Consider the following 19,118-nt stretch of genomic DNA (forward strand, 5'->3'; position numbering starts at 1 on the left):
CCATCCACCCAACCATCCACCCATCCATCCACCCATCCATCCATACATCCATACATCTATTCATCCATCCATCCATCCACCCATCCACCCACCCACCCATCCATCCATCCATCCATCTATCCATCCAACCATCCACCCACATCTCCATCCACCCACCCATCCACCCACCCATCCACCCGTCCATCCATCCACCCACATCTCCATCCACCCATCCATCTGTGCATTTCACTGTCCTTCCATTCACTTGTCCATCCACTCACTGGCTTAGCCATCCTGCTTTCCATGCATTCAATCTTCTACCCACATACATAGCCATCTGTGCACACACACAATTGTCCATCCACACAGCTGACCGTCAGTCTGTCCATCCACCAGTTCACTTGAACATCCATCCAGCTATCCATGCATCCAGCCATTCATCCACATGACTGTTCCTCACTCACCTGACCATCCTATACTCACCCAGCCAGCCACTTACTCACTCACCTGACCATCTATCCATCCATTCGCTTAAAATCCTTCCATCTGTCCACACACTCCACTGTCCATCTGCATATCAAATGATCCACCTGTGTGTCTGACTATCCATCCATCCACCTGATCAGCCAGCCAGTCATCCAATCCCCCCACACCCCGTGTGTCCAACTCACCTGACCACCAATGCAAGCATGCAACTTCCAACCACCCACCTAACCGTCCTTCCATCCCACCAGCTGTTGAGACTCAGACACTGGCCCTGTAATAGCTCCCTCAGAGTCCAGACTTTTCCAGTGTGCCTTGAATGCCAGGTCCGGGTGATAGGGAGCCACTGGATGCTCTTGAGCAGGGGTGGTATGATGGGGGTTGGGCACAAGAGAGGCTGGGGCTAGTGAGGATGGGGAGAGGCTGAGGCGGAGCAGAGCCAGGCAGAGGACGCGCAGGGTGGGTCCAAAGACCCTGGGACATGGTAGAATCATCCTCACTGGATAGATGAGAAAAGAGGCTTGAGGGAGAGCAACATGCCTGGGCACGTGGGTGGTCATTCAAGGAGCCAGGCAGACCCTCGCTGCCATCCAAGACCAACCACTGGGCCACACTGCCTGTTCTGACCTGACTGCAGGTGCAGCTTCCCAGTGTCACCCACAGCGCAGGAAGAGGGGGGCTCAGTCACCAGGAGACCAGGCTAGGAAGATGCCACATGCTGCGTGACCACGATGAGTCACGGCACAGAGGCTAGGCTGGGGGCTGTTGCTGCCAAGGCAGCAGCTTCACTTTCGCTGGACGCCCCCAGCCAACTGCCTTTCGTGTCAGGAGGCCTGTTAGGGCAACGGAGGAGAGGAGTGGGGTCGAGGGGCCGGCGGCCCGGTGGGCAATGCCTCCTGGGAAACCGCGATGGCTTCAGTCACAGAACGGTCCTCGGGAGATCTTATTTCCACGGCAAAGAAAAGAAATTCTATGTGGAGCAGCGTCAAAGGCAGAGCGGCCGGCCCGGGAGCAGCCGCCTTTGCTTTGACTCTCGGTCCTTTGCCTGCTGAGCACCAGTGCGACTTGCTCTCTTCTGTTTGCAAAGTGAAGCCTCCCCCGTGACTGCCCAACCTCCGTCTTTGCCGAGGTCAGCAAAGACCCTCCGGCTGTGTCTCCTAGTGAGGGCCCCACGGAGAAGAGGCAGGGCCCCGCCCCGGGCCGTGCCGTCTCATGCGGGGCAGACTCACCCAGGGCTGCAGTCTCAGGAGAGCCAGCGTGGGCTCCAGGGAGGGAGAGGGCAAGGGGAGCGTCAATTGCAAAAGTGGTTTAGAACATAGAAGACCCTCTACAAAGAAAGAGCCCCCTCCTGCCCCTGCCCCTCGCGCGGCTCCCCGGGAACCGCTGTCATCCCTACTCCTCCGCAGGGCGACGCTGGCACTCGTGGCCCGGAGTCAGCGCCGACCCCCGGGCACGTCCCCGGCAAGGCCACCCTCACGTCCCACGTCGGGGCTCTTCCATGACCCCAGTGCCGTGATTCGCCAGAATGACGCGGGAACTCAGGCCCCGCACTGGGCGTCACGGTTTCGCTGTAAAGGATCAGGACCAGCCACGAGACGGGGTCCGGGCAAGTCCCAGACACGGAGCCCTGTCCCCTCCTCGTGGGGTCAGCACGGCACCCTCCCGGCGCGTCAGGTTGTTCACCGACCAGGAAGCTCCGCTAAGCTTTGGCGTCCGGAGTTTTCAGCGGCGTTTCCCTGTGTAGCGTGATCGCTCGAGTGATTGGCTGTGGCGGTCGGCCTAGGGTGCGACTTGCTGTGGTCACGCTGTGGGTCCGGAGAGGCCGCTAGCCCGTGGCACCTGTCCGTCGTCAGGGACACGGAGCAGAGAAGCCGGGTTGGCCATTCCGGTCGAAGTGAGTCTCCGGCCCTGCTCCCTGGAGGCCGGGAGGCCGGGCTGCTGCCGGGCTCCAAGCCCCGACTCCCTAGGGGTGTTTCTGGCACAAACAGCCCACCCTCGACTCGGGGGAGTCACCACACTGAGAGTCACCCCACCCCAAGTCACCTAATCGGTGGAAACTCAGGTGTGGCCCCAGGGGACCACCGTGAATAACAAGACAGTCCCCACTTGGGAAGCTCCCTCCAAGGACCGACAAGTCTCCCAGAGATTTCCTAAAATAGAAATACATCGGGTGATCCCCCAGCCACCCTTTTTCACACAAAAGCTGTGAAAACTCCCCGCCGTCTCCTGGCCTTTCTTTCCTCGGTTACCAGCATATCCTGGCGTCTGTCCGCACCTGTGTGTCCGGGGCTCTGTTGCTGTTTCACAGCCGCGGAGGTCCTGCCGGGTGCCCGGACCTCCTTCTGTTGCGCTGGTCTCCCACGGTGGGCTGTTCCCAGTTTTGTTGCTGTTAGGAGCAAGAGTTAATGGGCCGGGCGCGGTGGCTCACGCCTGTAATCCCAGCACTCTGGGTGGCCAAGGCAGGAGGATCGCTCGAGGTCAGGAGTTCGAGACCAGCCTTGGGCAACATAGTGAGATCTCCCCCCCACCAATCTCAACACAAATAGAAAAAAGTTATTCGGGCCTAGTGGCACACACCTGTAGTCCCAGGCACGTGCCACTTGGGAGGTTGAGGAGGGAGGATCACTTGAGCCCAGGAGTGAGGCTGCAGTGAGCTGTGACTGCTCCACTGCACTCCAGCCTGGGTGACAATTAATTAAAAAAAAAAAGTTGATAACGCTGAGCACAGGTCATCCCGCCAGGGTACACGCAAAGGGGCCTGGGCGTGGGGAGCACATGCGTTTGTGACTGTGATTGGCACTGCCAGATTCCTTCCACCGTCCGCAGCCCTGCCGCAGAGCCGCGTCCCCCCCGGCGCCCTCGGCGTCCGTCACACCATCAGTGACATGGGCGCCCGGGGTGTTTAAGGGCCACCCGTGGCTCCTCCCCTGCTCACGTGGAAGGCGTGGCCTGCAGGGAGGGGGCAGAGGTCCGCGAGGCCCCGGCCTGCACTGGGAACAGCAGCTTTGCACAGGTGCAGGGAGGGGAGGGCGCCCTCGTGATGGGGGGGCGCCGTCGGACAGGTTGGGGGCCCCCGGGGTGGAAGGACCCAGGACTCAGGGTGGCCTCTGTGGGCGTCACCTCCCCTCCCCGCGGCAGGGGCGTGCTGCTGCATCCGCGGGAGGCTTAGCACCCGCACTCTGCTGCGGCCTCCCCCAGCCCCAGCTCTCACACGCGCCCTGTCCTGTCTAGGCCCTGTCCCGGAAAGAAGCCCAGCTCGGCCTGCTCAGCAAGGAGCTCTCCAGGGCCACCCGGGACCTGGAGCAGGCACAGCAGGAGGCCCAGAGCCGGCAGGAGCAAGCCGAGGTGAGCCGCGCGCCACCCAGCCAGGGCGACACCCAGCCGGGCATCTCCCTCCATCCCCCGCCTACTGGAACCTCAGTTTCCCTGACGTCTCCAGGTCTCCTGCTGAGACAGGACACGGTCTCGATGGGCAGGAAAGCCCAGAGCAACCAAAGCTCTGTCCTGGTCTCTGCCCATGGCCGTGAGCACCGGGACTCCACCTAGCCCAGTTTTCCCTCAGCCCCAGGGCTGGCAGAGGCCGGCGAGGGGAGGGCCTGGCCCAGCCTGCTGCTGCACTCGAGCTAGTGGCAGCGCGTGGGTTAGGGGTGGAACCCAGGCCTGTGTCCCCTCCCGGCCACACCAGCCCCAGCCTTGCCGTCTGTGCACCGAGCTGCTCATAGAAAAGCACAGCCGGGAAACGTGAGCTCAGGCCCCTCGGGCTAAACCCCCGGGGAAGTCCCCTTCCCAAAGAGAAACTGAGCCGGAGGAGGCTGGCACTGCACCCCAGGAAACCCTCGGCCGGAAGGGACACCCACGTTGCATCCTGAGCAGAGCCAGGAGAAAGGCATCCGCCAAGGGTCCAGGAGAGCCCCCCGCAAACAGCTGCTCCGCAGGCGGTGCACGGAGGCCCTCAGCCAGCTGGGGTCCCCTGGGACCCCTGACTCCTTGTCTGGAGCCCATGTGTGGGAGATGGGCAGGCAGCAGCAAAGAGGGTCTGGGGAGGGGCTCTGGGAGCCCTGTGCCTCCCCCCACAGGCCAGGCTGGGCACCCACTGCTGTCGCTGGCAGGGTGGCCTCTGACCGCCAGAGCACGAAGGCCCCAGCCCATTTGTGAAGTGGCGCCGGGTCCCAGGTGGGCGATGCAGAGACAAGGGCCCGTTGCGGGGAGGAGGTGGCCAGCACACGGTGGTAGTCGCGAGTCTGAGAGCCCAGGAGGGGCTGCTGCGGGCCCGGGAGTCCAAGCGAGGAGGGCTGTTTGCAATTGCTGTCCTGAGCGCCTGGCGGTGGGCTGGGCCTGAACGCGCACGGTGGGTGTGCGTACGGGGGGACAGACAGCCGCGAGGCACCAGGGACACGTCCCCTCCTGTGGGGAACACCCCATGCCTCCCCGACCCCAGGCTCCGGCCTGCGCCCCACTGTCCGGCCGCACACAGCGCGCTGGCTGGGCCCACCCCACCCCCCGGCTTCTGCCGTTGTCCTTCCAGCCCACGCGGCTCCGGGGAGGCACTGCCTGTGACCGTACCTGCTCGTTTTTAACCCTGAAGGTCCTTTTCCACCCTGGCCCCTGGAGTGCCCCCAGCCCCAAGGACACAAGGCCAGATGCTCCACTGGTGTGGAACAGATGACGCAGTTTGTCAGTGGTCAGCCGCGGCGCAGGCCCGGGCTGCGGAGCCTTCTCCTCTGGCTGACTGCCCAGGAGGCGTGGGCAGCCCGCCCGGGGGCCTCAGCAGAGCCCGGTTACTCTGACAGCCGGGGTCTCGTGGCCAGACTCCGGGTCTTGTGCAGTCGGAAGGGGTCTTGCAATGAGGACCCGACTGCCAGGATGTTTCTTCAGCCCCTCCTGCCTGGCTCCACAGCCGGACCCTCGGTCCACTGAGCAGGGCCGTCCAGGGAGCTGCTGGCGCCCGGACGCCTCACTCAAGAGCCTCCTGTCCCCCCTGGAGCCCCCAGCCCTGCTCCGTCCTGCCCAAGGCCCGGGTGGCCCTTCCGGGACTGTGACTGTGCCCCTCCTGCCCCCGAGCCCGGCCCAGCTGCTCCCTCCGCCACACCCTGTGGGCAGAGAACCAGGAGAGCCCCCCCGAGACCCCGGGAGCTGACACCTCCAGCTCGCAGAGGGTCTCCTTGGAGCCAGCGCTGGCTTCTGGAGCCTTCTTTCGTGCTGGCCCTGAGTCTGGCCCTGGACTTGGGACCAGGCCTGCCGGCCGGCCGGCTGGGCTCCATGGGGAGCTCATTAAGGGCCCTTTTGCCACCTCAGCTCAGAAAATGGAAATTAAAGCCCATGAGAGGAGCGGGAGGAGAGAGATGGCAGCCAAAGCACACGCGTCGTGGGATGACGGGAAAACGGCCACCCCGGGCGGGCGGAGGGTCCTCCCCGCTGAGTCACCACTGCTGCTGGGGCTCCCGGGCAGTGCCCTGCGGCCAGGCCTCACTGAGCACCCACCGTGGGCAGTGCTGGGTGGTGCTGGGAGCCCAAGGTGACGCTTGCCAGTCCAGAGGGACAGTGTGGCAGTGCTGAGGGGGCGGGGCAGTGCGAGGGGGTGGGGCAGTGCAGGGGGTGGAGCAGTGGGAGGGGCGGGGCAGTGCTGAGGGGGCGGGACAGTGCTGAGGGGTGGGGCAGTGCTGAGGGGGGTGGGGCAGTGTGGAGGGGGTGGGGCAGTGGCACCTCTGCCAAAAGCAGGAGGCGGAGCCTGGTAGGGGCCCCGCCCAGCAGTGCCCTCCAGCAGCATCTCGCTGGGGGCTCCCCTAGATCTGCACAAGGGTGTGGGCGCCTGTCCTCCCTGGAGCACAAAGCTGGCTCCAGAGGGCCCCAACCCCCGCCAGCCACTCACCTGCCCTGCACAGCGGCCTGACAGGTCCCCCGAGCCCACAGACATGGTGCCCTGAGGGGAAGGGCTCTCAACCCTTCCTGCTGAGGCCGCTGAGGCCTGGGAGCCGAGCCCACCCTGGGCCCAGCCAGCCCCACTGCCCCAGGGGGTGTGGGGGAGGGTCCTTGCAAGGCCTCGGCCGGGGCAAACCGGGCGGCATCTTTCCGTGGACGAGGAGGCACTTGGAGCACTGCTGTGGGCCGAGCACGGAGCGCGTGGGCCGGCAGGACTGCCTCCCGCAGGTGCCCAGGAGGAGGGTGTCTTGGGTGCTGTGGCTGACGGGGAGCAGACTCGGGCTGAGCCGAGTCCCCAGTGGATGTCAGAGTGGCCCGAGCAAGGCGGCCACGTGCCCGGCAGTGCGCAGGCTGAGGGAGCAGCTGTCCCCAGGCGTGTCTGTGGCATTCACGTGTTTAGAGCTGGTGGGGACGGTGGACATCCCCTCACGCCACCGCCTATTTGACAGCTCAGGAAACCGAGGGCCAGTTGACGGGGGCAGGGCCCAGCTCCCCCGTCCCAGCCGTGGCCACCTCTGGCTCTGAGGTCCTGGCCTCCTCGGCCCGCAAGGGTTGGGCCCGGGCCACAGGGAGCGGTGGGAGGCACAGGGCCAGGAGAGGCAAGTGCCCCCCCACTGTGCTGACTGCAGCGTGTGCTCCAGGCCACGGGGCCACAGGACGTGGGGTGCTGTCCCCATGCCAGCCAGGCTTGTGTGGCCAGTGAGCCCGGTGAGGGCAGAGCTCACTGCCCGGTCGCGGCAGTCCCAAGTGCCAGGGTCGTTCGAGGGCCTCTTCTTGTTGGCCAAGTGGCCATTCCTGTCCCCTCAGCACCCAGCAGAGCCAGCAGGAAGTGGTCAGTGACTGAGACCCCAGCTGGGCCCCTGCTGCCCACCCTGCCTGCCCTGGCAGCCTGGGGACCGCAGAGGAAAGGCACAGGGTGGGGGATGGAGCCTTCCCAGGGGCGCCCCTCTGGCCTGTGCCCCACCACGGCCCCCGGCGTAAGCACCCCAGCTCCAGCCCCCGCCCTACCTGCTGCCGCCTGGTCACAGGACAGCAGACTGCCAGGACGGCCTCCCGGGTGCCACCGCGGGCTCTCTGCCTCCCCCAGGCCACCATCCGCGCCACGGCAGAGGAGCTTAAAGCCCTCCAGGCCCAGTTTGAGGGAGCCATCGCCACCCACCAGAGGGAGGCAGCGGCCCTGAGCCAGAGTGTGCGGGACGTGGCAGCCGAGAGAAGCGACGTGGAGAGAGAGGTGAGGGGGGGCCGGGGAGGGGAGGTTGGGGGCTGGGCCCATGGGGAGGTGCGGGGGGCTGGGAGGGAGAGGAGAGCGTGGGGTGCCCGGGGGAGGGAGGGCCCGCTGCAGGAGGAGAGGATGGTAGCAGGGGGCTGAGAGGGGTACACGGCTGCACAGGCCACGGGGTGCCCCACCGACGCTCTCACACCAGTGAGATGGTGCCCGGCCCCTGCCAGCAGCTGGGCGAAGCTGACGCCTCATTTGTAGTGAAAAGAAGGGTCATGTCTAAGCTTCGAAAGTGATGCATTTGGCTTTGGGGGAGAAAGTGGGCTGGACCTGATTCGGGGTCCTGGCCGGATGGGGCGGGAGCTGCCTGTGGGCTGCAGGGCTTTGGTTGGTGGGGGTGGGCCCCACTTTGTCCTGGGAGGGTGCACGGCGCCCCTGCCGCTCTCAGCGCCGTGGGGGGGTGCAGCCGCCTCTGGGAGGGCAGCATGGAAGGGTTGGCCGGAACCACTGGGCCAGTCCAGCCCTCTCGATCCACACGCAGCCGAGAAAATCACATCAGGGAGGCCCCGGCTCAGGGGACACCTGCACCCCCAGCAGCGGACGCGGCCCTCGTGCAACGGCTCCTAGGCCTTCCCGAGAGGCAGGCGCGACCTGGGGGGCAGAGCGGAGCCCAACCCTCCGCGGAGAGACCCCCATCTGACAAGTCGTGGGAAGACCAGGCTCTCCCACCAGCACGAGCAGGGACCCCCAGGTTTGGGCACGGGGTGGGGAGGGGCTGGACTTGGGGTGCCAGGGCAGGGTCCAGTGGGGGTTTTAGTGGGTTTTCAGGGGTGGCCTGAAAAAGGTTGACACGAGGCCCAGGAGCCCCAGGACGTGGCGTGGGTGTGGGTGGATCAGCGGGCACGCGGACCGTGAGGGTTCTGAGAAGATGCGACAGGACGGGAAGACCAGGCAGGGGCTGCGCCGGGGGAGGGGATGGTCAGCAGAGCCCCAGGGGGCCCTCAGGGGCAAGGAGGCCTCGCGCACCCCCCGGGCTGTGTGCCGGAGCTGGCGGGCGGGCGTCGACCTGGCCCCGGTGCGAGCAGCCACGCACACGAGACCCCAGAGGCCAGGCCGTGGCCGGCGGGGGCAGAGTAGGGAGGGGGCTGGGCCCTCCCAGGCACCCCGAGAGGCAGGCGGGGCGCCCGGAGAGGAAGAGAATGTGATTTAACATGACGGGCTGTTTACGCTGGCCCCAGAGAGAAAGGTCTCCTTTCAACAGATTTCAAAGTCAGGCCGGTCGCGACCACACGGGGGACAGACGAGGTTTCCAAACAGGGCAGCGGGGCGGGCCGGAGGCCCGGCCTTTGTTCTGCGGGATGAGGGAGAAGCACAGGCCTCCTGGGAAGTTCAGGTTCTCTGAGAGGCGGCCCCAGAGAGGGAGTGGGGTCCCCAGAAGGGAGAGCGGCACCCTGAAAGGAAAGGAGGCCGTGGGAGGCTGCCCGGCCGGGCGGTGGGTCACGAGGAACAGGGCAGGGAAGCAGCAGAGCCCTCCCAGGTGCCAGCCTGGCGCAGGGTCGTCATGGAAACCATGCATTCTCACAGCCCTTAAATGGCTCTTGCAGCCCTGCCTGAGGTCCACACACGTGTGCGTGCACACACATACATAAGCCACGTGTGGACACGCCATGCGCACCTATGTACACGTGTACACCCAGGGTGATAAGCGCAGGATGAGCACACACATGCGCTCACATGTGCACACAACACGCAGGCGGCTAAACACATACGGGTGCCATGCAGTACACATGCATATGCACAAGAACGTGCACCAAACACACACACACATGCGTGCACACGCTCACACGCACACACATCTCGCATGCATGTGAACAGACACGTGCACACGTGGGCCGGTCCCCATGCAGCCCCCTCTGCCTCCCCTCTGCCGCCCTCCTCCCTGCAGAGTTCCGGAGCTGCCTCCCTGCAGGAGATTTCAAAAGAGGCTGTTTATACAATTTCTAGTAAAGAAATAATTATTATAATCACATTAAGCGATTTGGCTGTTAAATTCCTGTAAAAGGGATGGTTGTTCTCATGTGGCGGAGGGCGCGGGCGGGGCCCCCGTCTGTTTTGCTTGTTTTCATCTCCCTGCCTGGGAATGAAACAGCGTCCTGTATGACGGATGGGCCCCCGCGCTGGTCCTTGACCTTCTGGGCGGATTTCTGCTGAGCTCGCGGAAAATGCTCCGCACGGCTGTGGCTCCCACATGCGGGGGGTGGAGGGGAGCGGGGAGGCTCGAGCCCTTCCCAAAAACAGAACAACAACAACAGCGGCAGGCTGGGGAGCCAGGCCGGCCAGGGCCTGGACAGCGTCCCATGAGGACAGCCAGCGGAGGGGTTTGCTCTTGGCAAACCGGTGACTTGACGTCGCTGAGTTTTTGCAGCTTCCTCTGTCAGCTGCCCCTGCTGGCTCCCCCCCTCCTCCCCGGGGACCCGCCAGAGCCAGAGTGGAGCCTTCTCCAAGGTTTCTGGTCAAGGCCAGCGCTCGGGCCAGGAGGCAGGGGACCAGGGCCAGGGCCAAAGCCCGGCAAGTCCCCGCAGCCCCTGCCCCAGGTCTGAGGCCTGCAGGCTGCGCTGTCCTCCCCCTAAGCCCACCGAGGGCCCTCCTGGGCGCCTACGGGGCTGGCCTCCCAGGGCTGGGAGCCAGAGGAGGACCCTGACCCCACTACGCTTCACATAACTGCAGGGTTAGCAGGCCCTGGGTGGTGGGGAGGGCGCCCGGCAGGGGTCACACTCTGGCCAGAGCAGGCCTGGCGGGGATGAGGACTCACACCTGTGGCCCCTCACGGAGGTGCAGAGCGGCCTGAGGCCAGCGGCTGGGCTGCCAGGCTGCCAAGGCCAGGGTCAAGGGCCGCATGGCCGCCAGTGGCTCCGGAGCCCTCCCGCCAGGGCCTCCCACCTCCGCTGCCCCCGCCCGGGACCGAGAGGCCCGCGCTTCTGCAGATCGAGCCTCGAGGACGGCTCCTGTGACAGCAGCCACCTCCTGCCCAGCAGCAGGACGGCCCGGCCCGAGTGTCCCCTAGGGCTGCATGGGGTTCCAGGGCACAGGCGCCCCGATGCCCTCCCTCCCACCACCTCTCGCACCAATGGGCCAGGCCACAGCTGTGCTGGGGTCAGCGCCAAGCCCCTGCCAACACGCTGCCGCGGGAGCAGCATGGGGGGATGGCCGTCGGGCAGTGGCAGCTGAACATGGAGAACAGTGCCCACGTGTGGACAGAGCCACGTCCCAGGCGGGCCCTGCCGACCAGTGGTCGCGTCCCAGGGTCCCAGGGGAGTGCAGGCAGGGCCAGGCCCGGAGGGGTAGGGTGGGGTCTGCCCGGCCCTCTGCGGCCTCAACACTGGAGGGAGAGGTGGCGCGGGGGACGGGGGGGAAGCTCGTGGGGGCCCAGGGCTGGCTGGGACACTGGTGGCCGCCAGACCGTAGTCAGAGGCCGCGTGCCCAGTGGCTGTCCCAGAGCAGGAGCGTCTGGGCCCCCGGCCCCCGCCCCCAGCTGGCCCCTGGAGCTGCGCGCTCCTCCCCAGGCGGAGCGGCTGCGCACTCAGCTGAACGTGGCCCAGGAGGAGCTGGCCGTGCTGCACCAGGAGCTGCAGGGTGCGGAGGAGAGCCGCGAGCGTCTGCGCAGGGAGGCCCAAGAGCTGGACGTGCTGCGCTCCTCCAACAGCGAGCTGCGGGCCACCCTCCGCGGGGCCGCGCAGGAGAAGGCCAGGTAGGGCAGCCGCCCGGGAGCAGGCGGGGAGCCGGCGGCCTGCTGCTCAGCCCGGGCTGGGCCTTGGCGAGGACATGCACAGGGGGTGGGTGGGGCGACCCACAGCGGAGCTAGGCAGGGCAGACGGCGGGCAGACGCACCAAGCGGGCCTCTTGCTGCCCAGCCAAGGGCTCTGCAGTGCTGGCCTCGCAGGGGGAGGCCGGGACACGGCAGACCTGTCCCTGCCTGCAGGGAGTTCCCATCCAGCTGGCAGGGCGGCCTCCTCCAGGGCACAGGGGAGGGCAGGTCCCGTGGGGGCAGCCGGGCTGGACTGGGTGTTGGAGTCTGGGGGTGTGATCCAGAGGTGAGGGGGTGACAAGGCAGGGGCCACCTGGGCACTCGGACCTGGGTGGACGTGTGCCAAAGGAGACAGGGCCCTGCAGAGGCTTGGCCTGGGGACCCTGGAGCGTCAAGACGGGCAGCGTCTCACGAGGTGGGCAGAGACCTGCCAGGCAGCTGGGACGGCCACCCCTTCAGGGAGGGGCCGGGCCCCCGGCTGGCGTCCCTGGCCCCAGCTCAGGACACCTCCTCAGTTTTAAGCGGTCAGCGGAGGAGAAGGGGCAGAGGCTGTTTGTCCTGGAGGAGGCCGCAGCAATGGCGCAGCGGGAGGCCGGGGCGCTGCGGGCCGGCCTGCGAGAGCTGGAGCGTGTGCAGGGGGACGCCCGCCGGGAGCTCCAGGAGCGCCGCAGACAGGTAGGGCGGTGGGGGGGCTCCGACACCCAGCCGCTGCAGAGACACCCTCCCCCTGGGGGCCCAGCTCCACAAGGCCCCCCCGGGGCACCCCAGGGCTGCGGTGCGAGAGCCCCAGCCCCGCCACCACTGCCATCGGAGCTCTGGCCCCAGGCTTAGGGCCTCCCGTGACAGGCTCAGGGAGGGCAAACGCAAGAGCGTTCGGGAGGAAGAGGGGAGAGCGCAGAGCGTGGCGGCACATACAGCTCCCCAGACTCAGTGGCTTAAAAACATCTTCGTGCTCACGAACCCCGTGGGTGAGGAATTCCGCCAGGCACGGAGGGGGGGCCTCGGCTGGTGATGGGGCTGGCGTCACCTGGGGGTGGCTGTGGGTGACGCCCCAGGTCTCCCCCTGGGCCGGGCTTCCTGGCGGTGCGGCGGCCTTGGGGTAGCTGGCATCCTCACCACCACCCCACGCGCCCTGATCCGAGCGCACCTGCGCCCCACCGAGCCCTCCTCCTTGCCCCGGGTCCCCCTAGTGTCCCGGCCCTGGAGAGGAGGTGCCAAGCGGGGGGACGCTTCCAGGGGCGGGAGCAGGTGGGGGTGCCGACGGCCCCTGGCCCGGAGGTGGGCTTAGCCTGGGCCTCTGAGTGTGGCCGTGAGGGAGGACGGGTGAACGCAGGCCGGGGCTGGCCGGGTCCGGCGTAGAGGCCGGGCGACCACGTCGGTGCCATCCACGCTGTCCCAGGTGAGGACGCTGGAGGCCGAGAACCAGAGGAGGAGGCGAGAGTGCAGCGAGCTGCAGGCCCAGTGTGCGCAGGAGGCGCGGCGGGGGCGGCGGAGCGCGCAGGAGGCGCTGGAGCTGCAGAGGCAGGCGGCCGCGGCGGAGGCTGCCCTCGCGGGTGCCCGGACGGAGGTGGGGCTGCCTGGGGGGTGGCAGTCGTGTGGGGTTGGGGGCAGCAGGGCTGGCCCAGGCGCGCCTGTCTCCTCACGGCCCCGTGGGTCTGTCCACGTCCTGCCGTCCTGCGTGCAGCCGGCGCCGGGGAAGGGACTCTGAGTGGATCCAGCTGACACCGTGACCCCCGACCCAGGGTTCTGAGTGTTAGACAACGGCAGAGCTCTGAGCCTGGGGAGAGGCAGGGAGGCCCCAGATGGTCGGTTCCCAGAGAGCGCGCCCTCCGCCACGGCTGCACACGGCACGCCCCCCTCTGCCCAGCCCAGCGCAGCCCGTCCGTCCTGTGTGCTCGAGGGCTGTGCTGCGCGTGGCCGGGGGCCGTGGACCCCCACAGCCTGCAGGGGCCAAGGCTCGGTTCAGACCCAAAGCCACACGTGCAGCGGCCACCATGCCAGGGAACGCGGGGCTCTCCGCCCGCAGCCGTGAGACCCCACGTGACCTCGCAGCCCCACACCTCTGTCACGGAAGGGTCGTTATGCGGCGGCCACCCAGAGTGGGAGCTGAGGCGTGGCCCCGCGCCCGGCCCTGCACTCTGCTGCCCGCGGGGAGGCAGACCCGGGGTCCGTCCAGCCGTGACCTGCCCAGGGCTCGAGGCTGAGAGAGCCGGGGGCGAGTCTTGGGAGGTCAGGTGGGTCGGGGCAGTGATCAGGGCCTCCCTCTTAGCCTGGCCGCGCCCTGGTCCTCCATGTCCCTGGAGCCCCCATGTCCCTCCTACAGGTCCTGGGGCTGCAGCGGAAGTTGGCGGAGGTGGAGGCCGCAGCGGAGGCCCGGGGACAGCAGCTCCAGGAACAGCTCCGCGAGAGCCGGGAGGCCGAGCAGGCCCTCCGGGCCGAGCTGCACAGCGTCAGCAGGAAGCTGCAGCAGGCCAGCGGCGGGGCCGACAGCCTCCAGGCTCGCCTGGACGGGGCCCGTCACCGGATCCACAGCCTGGAGCAGGAGCTGGCCCAGGCCGAGGGCGCCAGGCGGGACGTGGAGGCCCAGCTGGGCCGGCTGTGCTCCACGCTCCGCCGCGGCCTGGGGCTCCGGGGACAGAGCCCCTTGGCTTCCCCTGAATGGCCGGGCTCCCCAGCCAAAGGTCAGCATCCTCAGTGGTGGCAGGCGGGCTCTTGTCCCAACTCTGTCCCCAGCCTGGGGCACCCCAAGCCCTCTGGGGCCTCACAATCCAGCTGGGGCTGGGGGCTGGGCCAGCCCCAGCAGTTTAGGGGCCTGCACTGAGCCCTCGAGCTCTCGTGGGCAGGGGCAGCAGAGAAAGCGGGAAGGGTGCTCACCTGCCCCTGATTCCCGCCCACGACCCTCCCACAGGCTCTGACAGCTCCCAGGCTCGCCCTGGGCCTCAAGGTGCCAGCCTCCCCACCAGCCCCCACTCGCCCACACCCGGAGGCCACGGACCAGAGGTCGTGGACGTGGCCTCTGTGCGTGACGCCCTGGGGGACCTTGTGCAGAAGCTTCGGGATGCCCAGCAGGGCCAGGTAAGAGGGGCCTGGGTCCTCCCCCCACCCCAGCACATGCCCCAGGGGGGCTCAGGGAGATGGGGACGGACGCATCCCCTCCCCCAGACTGTTGTGAGCCTGTCCCTCTGTCCCCGGGTGTGCAGAGACCCTGGTGGGGCCCTGTGGGTCAGTGTCCAGACAGTCCTGTTTGTCGCAATGAATTCCAGTAATGCTGCCGTCCCTCGAAACCCGGCTGCCGCCAGTGGTTGGGCTCCGCCCCTCCATCGGGCCGGCTGCAAAGGCCCTGTGGCCACACCCTGCTGTGACACCCACTTGGTCCGGGACAGGGCATTCTCTATCCCATGCCATCCCCTGAAGAACTGTCCCCAGGGGCTGGGGACACTGCAGGACAGACCTGCCAGGCCACCCTCAGCATGTGCCCAGTGACCCCTCACATGGGGGCCAGGTCCCCCAGCGGCCACTGGTGCTCCTGGCCCCAGGGCTCCCCCAGAGCTACCTGTGGGCTGTCCCCTCCCAACTCTCCAGGTGACAGGGTGGATATGGGACTCAAGTGGGGGGGGGGCTGTGTGAAAGACAAACGATCCCCGAGCCTTGGGTCCCCTGTGGTCACCTGTTCCCTTCAGGCCCCTATGCAGCCCGAGGTCCTGGCCAGGGGCAGCCCCTGCAGGGCACCCCGACCCACAGGCCACAGGCCACACCCGCCAGTGCCCGACACTACATCTGTACCGGAAACCTGGACCCTTGGGGCCCCACTCAGCCCCTGCCCTCCCCAGGCCTGTGGGTCAGCTCAGCACCCAGCTCGGCCCGGCCCCCCCGCAGCCAGTAGCCACCCGGCCCCTGCACAGCCCGTGACCCCAAGCTAGACCGCGAGCTGCCCCTGGCGCCCCACCCCCTGTAGGACCCCAGCCCTCTGCCCTCCTAGCTGCCCGCTGACCTCCGCCCTCCTGCCCAGGACGACTACCGCGTCCAGGTGGCCGGCCTGAGCAGCCAGCTGAGCGAGGCGGAGAGCCAGCGCGCCCAAGCCCAGAGCCGCGTGGGGCAGCTGCAGACGGCCCTGGCCCAGGCGGAGGAAGGTGACCTCCCTCCCCCACCACTCCCCACCCCCGGGGGCATCTGCGGGGAGCACCGCTGTCCCTGGCCACTGACCGCCATGAGCGTGTGGTTGGCGGCCGCTCAGGGAGGGCCCCGGGGCAACACCGGAACCAGCCCCCGCCTCCCAGGCAGCCCCTGCCTGGCCTCCCCATCCCCTCCTCCCCCCCTGCCTGCTGCCCCCGCCCCGTGTCTCAGGGTCTGCCAGGAGCGTGGGCGCAGGGCCCAGCAGGGACGTGGTGGTGAGGGAAGGGAAGAGGTTGGGGAGCAGGACGGGCAGGGGCGGACCTGGAGTGTGGTCGGGGCAGCGGGGACCCCGGGCCGGCCCCCGGGACCCTTGAGCTGGGAGGACGGAGGAGCCTCTCCCCTCCCACCATCCCCGTGCCCGTCGCTCAAGCCCACGAGCCTCGGACCGGCAGCCTGTGGACTGCGAGGGGCCGTGGGGGACCCTTGAGCCACCTCTTGCCCTACAGGCCGGCGCCGGGCAGAGAGTGCCCTGAGCAGCGCCCGGACGTCGCGGGCCCTGCAGAAGGAGGCTCTCCGCAGGCTGGAGGCCGAGCACCTGGCAAGCCTGCGTGCAGCCGGCCAGGAGAAGCGGCGGCTCCAGGTGGGGCGCGCCCGGACGGGGACCTGGGTCCAGGGACACGGGGACGGGGCCCTCAGTCACCCTCACAGCCTGGGAGGCGGCCAGAGAGCGGGAGGTGGAGGGAGGGTGCTCTGAGGGCTCCTGGGAGCATCATCGCGGGAGCCACTGGGGAGCCGGGCGGGTCCCTGTGGGCAGAGGCACAAACCGGGCAGCAGCCGGTGGCCTCAAGGGTCCTCAGAGTTTGGGCACGGGGCCCCGGGGCCATCCTGGCACAGCTGTCTTTACGGTGGTCCTAGCCCTTGCTTTACAGATTGGGGAAACTGAGGACTTGGCCTGGTGGCACAGCCAGTGAGGGCAGAGCCACGGCCCCCAGGCCCTTCCTGCTTTTGGAGGCCACAGCAGCAGGCACAGAGGTGGCACTGGCCTGGCTCGGGGCTCTTCGTGGGTCACATTCTGCTGCTCGGGGACCCATTGCCCGTCCACGGCCCTCAGACACGGGAGGGGTTGCGTAGGACGCACCTGGGTAAACGCACCTCGTGCCGGCTTTGTGAGGGGACGGGGGCCACTGCGTCTGCGGCTCTCGGGTGAGAAGGCGCGGCCAGGCCTGGGGCTGGGGGCTGGTCCAGGCCGCCCTCCTCACGGCTGGCGGGAAGCCCTGCGCCCATCCCGGACAGGGCTCGCTGGGTCACTCCGGAGCGCTCTGTCAAAGACCCCGGAAGCCTAGAGGATGGGTGCCTGGTGGAGGCCCCCGGGCGGTCACCCATCAGGGACCCGGGGCTCCCCGAACTGTGCTGGGAGATGGGATTGCGCACGGCGGCACGGGGGCAACATGGACCACGGGTCTCCCCGCGCCAAGGAGGGAGCCCGCTGGGCCTCAGCGCAGAGGCCAGACCTGGCCACCCCGGCCCTGCTGGCTCCATGCAGCCTGGGAGCTGGCGGCCACAGAGGCCACCAAAGGGCTGTCAGCACTGAGGCCAGGCAGGCAGGGGAGGGGGCCCCTGAGGAGGGGCCTCCCGCAGGGGAGAGGGGAGAGGGCAGCCGCGGAGAGCAGAGGCCGGGCTGCTGAGAAGGGACTGCCTTGTCCGCCCGGAGCTCGCGGTGCTGGAAAAGAAGTTGTGCGGGGAGAGGGCATTTCTGTGTCAGGAAGACGCCTCCGGCCACAGCTGCTGGGGCCCGACAGCCCGGAGGGGCCCAAGGGTGCAGTGGCCTGGCCGGGAGGGCAGCGGGGTTGTGAGCTGCTGGGGGATGTGGGGCCCCAGGGCCAGGGGCTGCCGCTGGCTGGGCGGGGCCGGGGGCCCTCACGCATGTTCGCATGGGTGCGTTCCGTGTGCGTCTGAAAACAGCATTTTCTGTTTACAGATTACACATTTTGAAGTAGACCTTTTAAATCAGCCTTTGCAAATGATTCAAGTAGTCCACATTTTCAACCGATAGGTAACATTTTGGCAGGAAAAAAAAAAGAGCAAATAGCCCGCGTTTGACCAAGCTCCTGAACTGTCAAAGCTGAGCGTGACGTGTTGCTCTCCCCGATACGGCTTTCTGTCACACCTCCTCTTACCCCAGGGGTCTTCGATCCCTGTTCCCACAACACCTCCACGCCCCGTTGGCGGTCTGTCCCGAGTCCTGCGGACGCCTTCTCCTCCTCCTGGCCTCCGCGTCTCCGCACCCTCGGCCTGGCTTTGGTTCCAAACCCCCATCATGGCCTTGTCCTTCTGGGGGCTCGTATCCCACTGGGAAGTCGCGTGACACCATTCACGCTCTGCGCTTTCTCTGACCGCCGCTGCGCCTCCCCACTGTCTCCTGTCCTCCTCCTGCTGGGAGGGTCGCTCCTGCCCCCTCCCCCCGCACGTGCACCGCGCTGCTTCCCGCGTCCACCTGCGCCCTGGGGCTGCTGCTCCTCCGAGAACCCTGCTCTGGGCACCCCCGTCCACGCCGCCGGGGCTCTGTGGTCTCCCCGGCCCCTTCTTTCTCCTAAGCGCCAGTGGGCGCGGGGAGCAGCGCCTGCCGGAGCGTCTGACCTTCCCTCGTGTCCGCAGACCCCAGGGCTCACCACTCACGGTGCCCACAAATTACTGACGACCTAAACAGACTGATGACTTCAAACGACCCCACTTCCGAGCCCCCGGTCCTCTGGGTCAGAAGTCCGGCCGCTGTGGCTGGTACCCGCCCTCGGGGCTCACCCAGGTGCCGGCGGGGTCCAGTCCGTTGCAGTCGTCAGCCTGAGGTCCCCCTGCCTGGCCGTCAGCCCAAGCCGCGGCGCTCCCGCCGCCACTCCCCCGCCAGCCTGGCCCTTCCCGTGGCGGCGGCAGCAGCAGGCGGACGCCCCACACCAGCTCCCCGACCTCACCGCTTCCTCCGCCGCCGCCTGCAGGGCCGTGGGGTTCGACTGGGCCTGGATGGTCCCCCTCCGGTTAACTCAGAGTCCACGGACTGGCAGCCCTAATCCGTCCACCAAATCCCTTTGCCACGTGACCCGACATAGTCCCAGGATGGCCTCAGACGCCAGAGTCACGGGGCCACTCTAGGGCTCCGCCGGCCACCCTGGTTTTAGCGGTTTGTGGACGTCTCGGCCGGTGGCTCAGGGGGACTCGGGTCCCTCTCTTCTCGGAGGGGCTGTTTCTGTCGGACTTTGGGCTCTTTGTTTGCCCTCTGACCTCGGTCTCAGATGGGTTCTAGAAGTGCAAGGATTTTCATGGGTTCTTTGGGTTTCTCTTGTCAGTGCTGTTCCCAAGTGGAAGCCAGAGGCACATTTTGTCTCTGAATTCAGACGTGCGGCCGCTGACATGACGTGGGCCGCCTTCAGCGTTCTGCGTGTTCCTGGTGGGCCCTGTCCGCGAGCATCTACAGACCTTCCTTCCGCCTTCAAGAACGTCTCTCTGCTTCTCTCTCCTCCGTGCTCCGCCCTGGAATCTCAGCCTCCCAGCGCGGCTCCTGGGCCTGCCGGCGGCCCCAGGTGCTGGGAGACGCTCAGCCTCCCCCCA

At 67.5% G+C, this 19,118-nt stretch overlaps 1 protein-coding gene across 1 annotated transcript in view; it reads left to right on the top strand.

The window, feature by feature from the left end:
- CROCC2 (ciliary rootlet coiled-coil, rootletin family member 2) overlaps window positions 1-19,118 on the top strand; it is a 76,418-nt gene that overhangs the window by 45,787 nt on the left and 11,513 nt on the right. Inside the window, exons 18-26 of the mRNA XM_012662414.1 lie at window positions 3,694-3,807; window positions 7,469-7,612; window positions 11,164-11,348; window positions 11,921-12,080; window positions 12,805-12,972; window positions 13,729-14,086; window positions 14,314-14,480; window positions 15,415-15,535; window positions 16,025-16,158. Of these exons, the coding sequence (XP_012517868.1) occupies window positions 3,694-3,807; window positions 7,469-7,612; window positions 11,164-11,348; window positions 11,921-12,080; window positions 12,805-12,972; window positions 13,729-14,086; window positions 14,314-14,480; window positions 15,415-15,535; window positions 16,025-16,158 (1,551 nt within the window). The remainder of the gene's footprint in view (window positions 1-3,693; window positions 3,808-7,468; window positions 7,613-11,163; window positions 11,349-11,920; window positions 12,081-12,804; window positions 12,973-13,728; window positions 14,087-14,313; window positions 14,481-15,414; window positions 15,536-16,024; window positions 16,159-19,118) is intronic.

This window comes from Propithecus coquereli, unplaced genomic scaffold (genome assembly GCF_000956105.1).
Source record: "Propithecus coquereli isolate 6110/MARCELLA unplaced genomic scaffold, Pcoq_1.0 Scaffold763, whole genome shotgun sequence".
In the NCBI taxonomy this organism is placed as follows: Eukaryota; Metazoa; Chordata; class Mammalia; order Primates; family Indriidae; genus Propithecus; species Propithecus coquereli.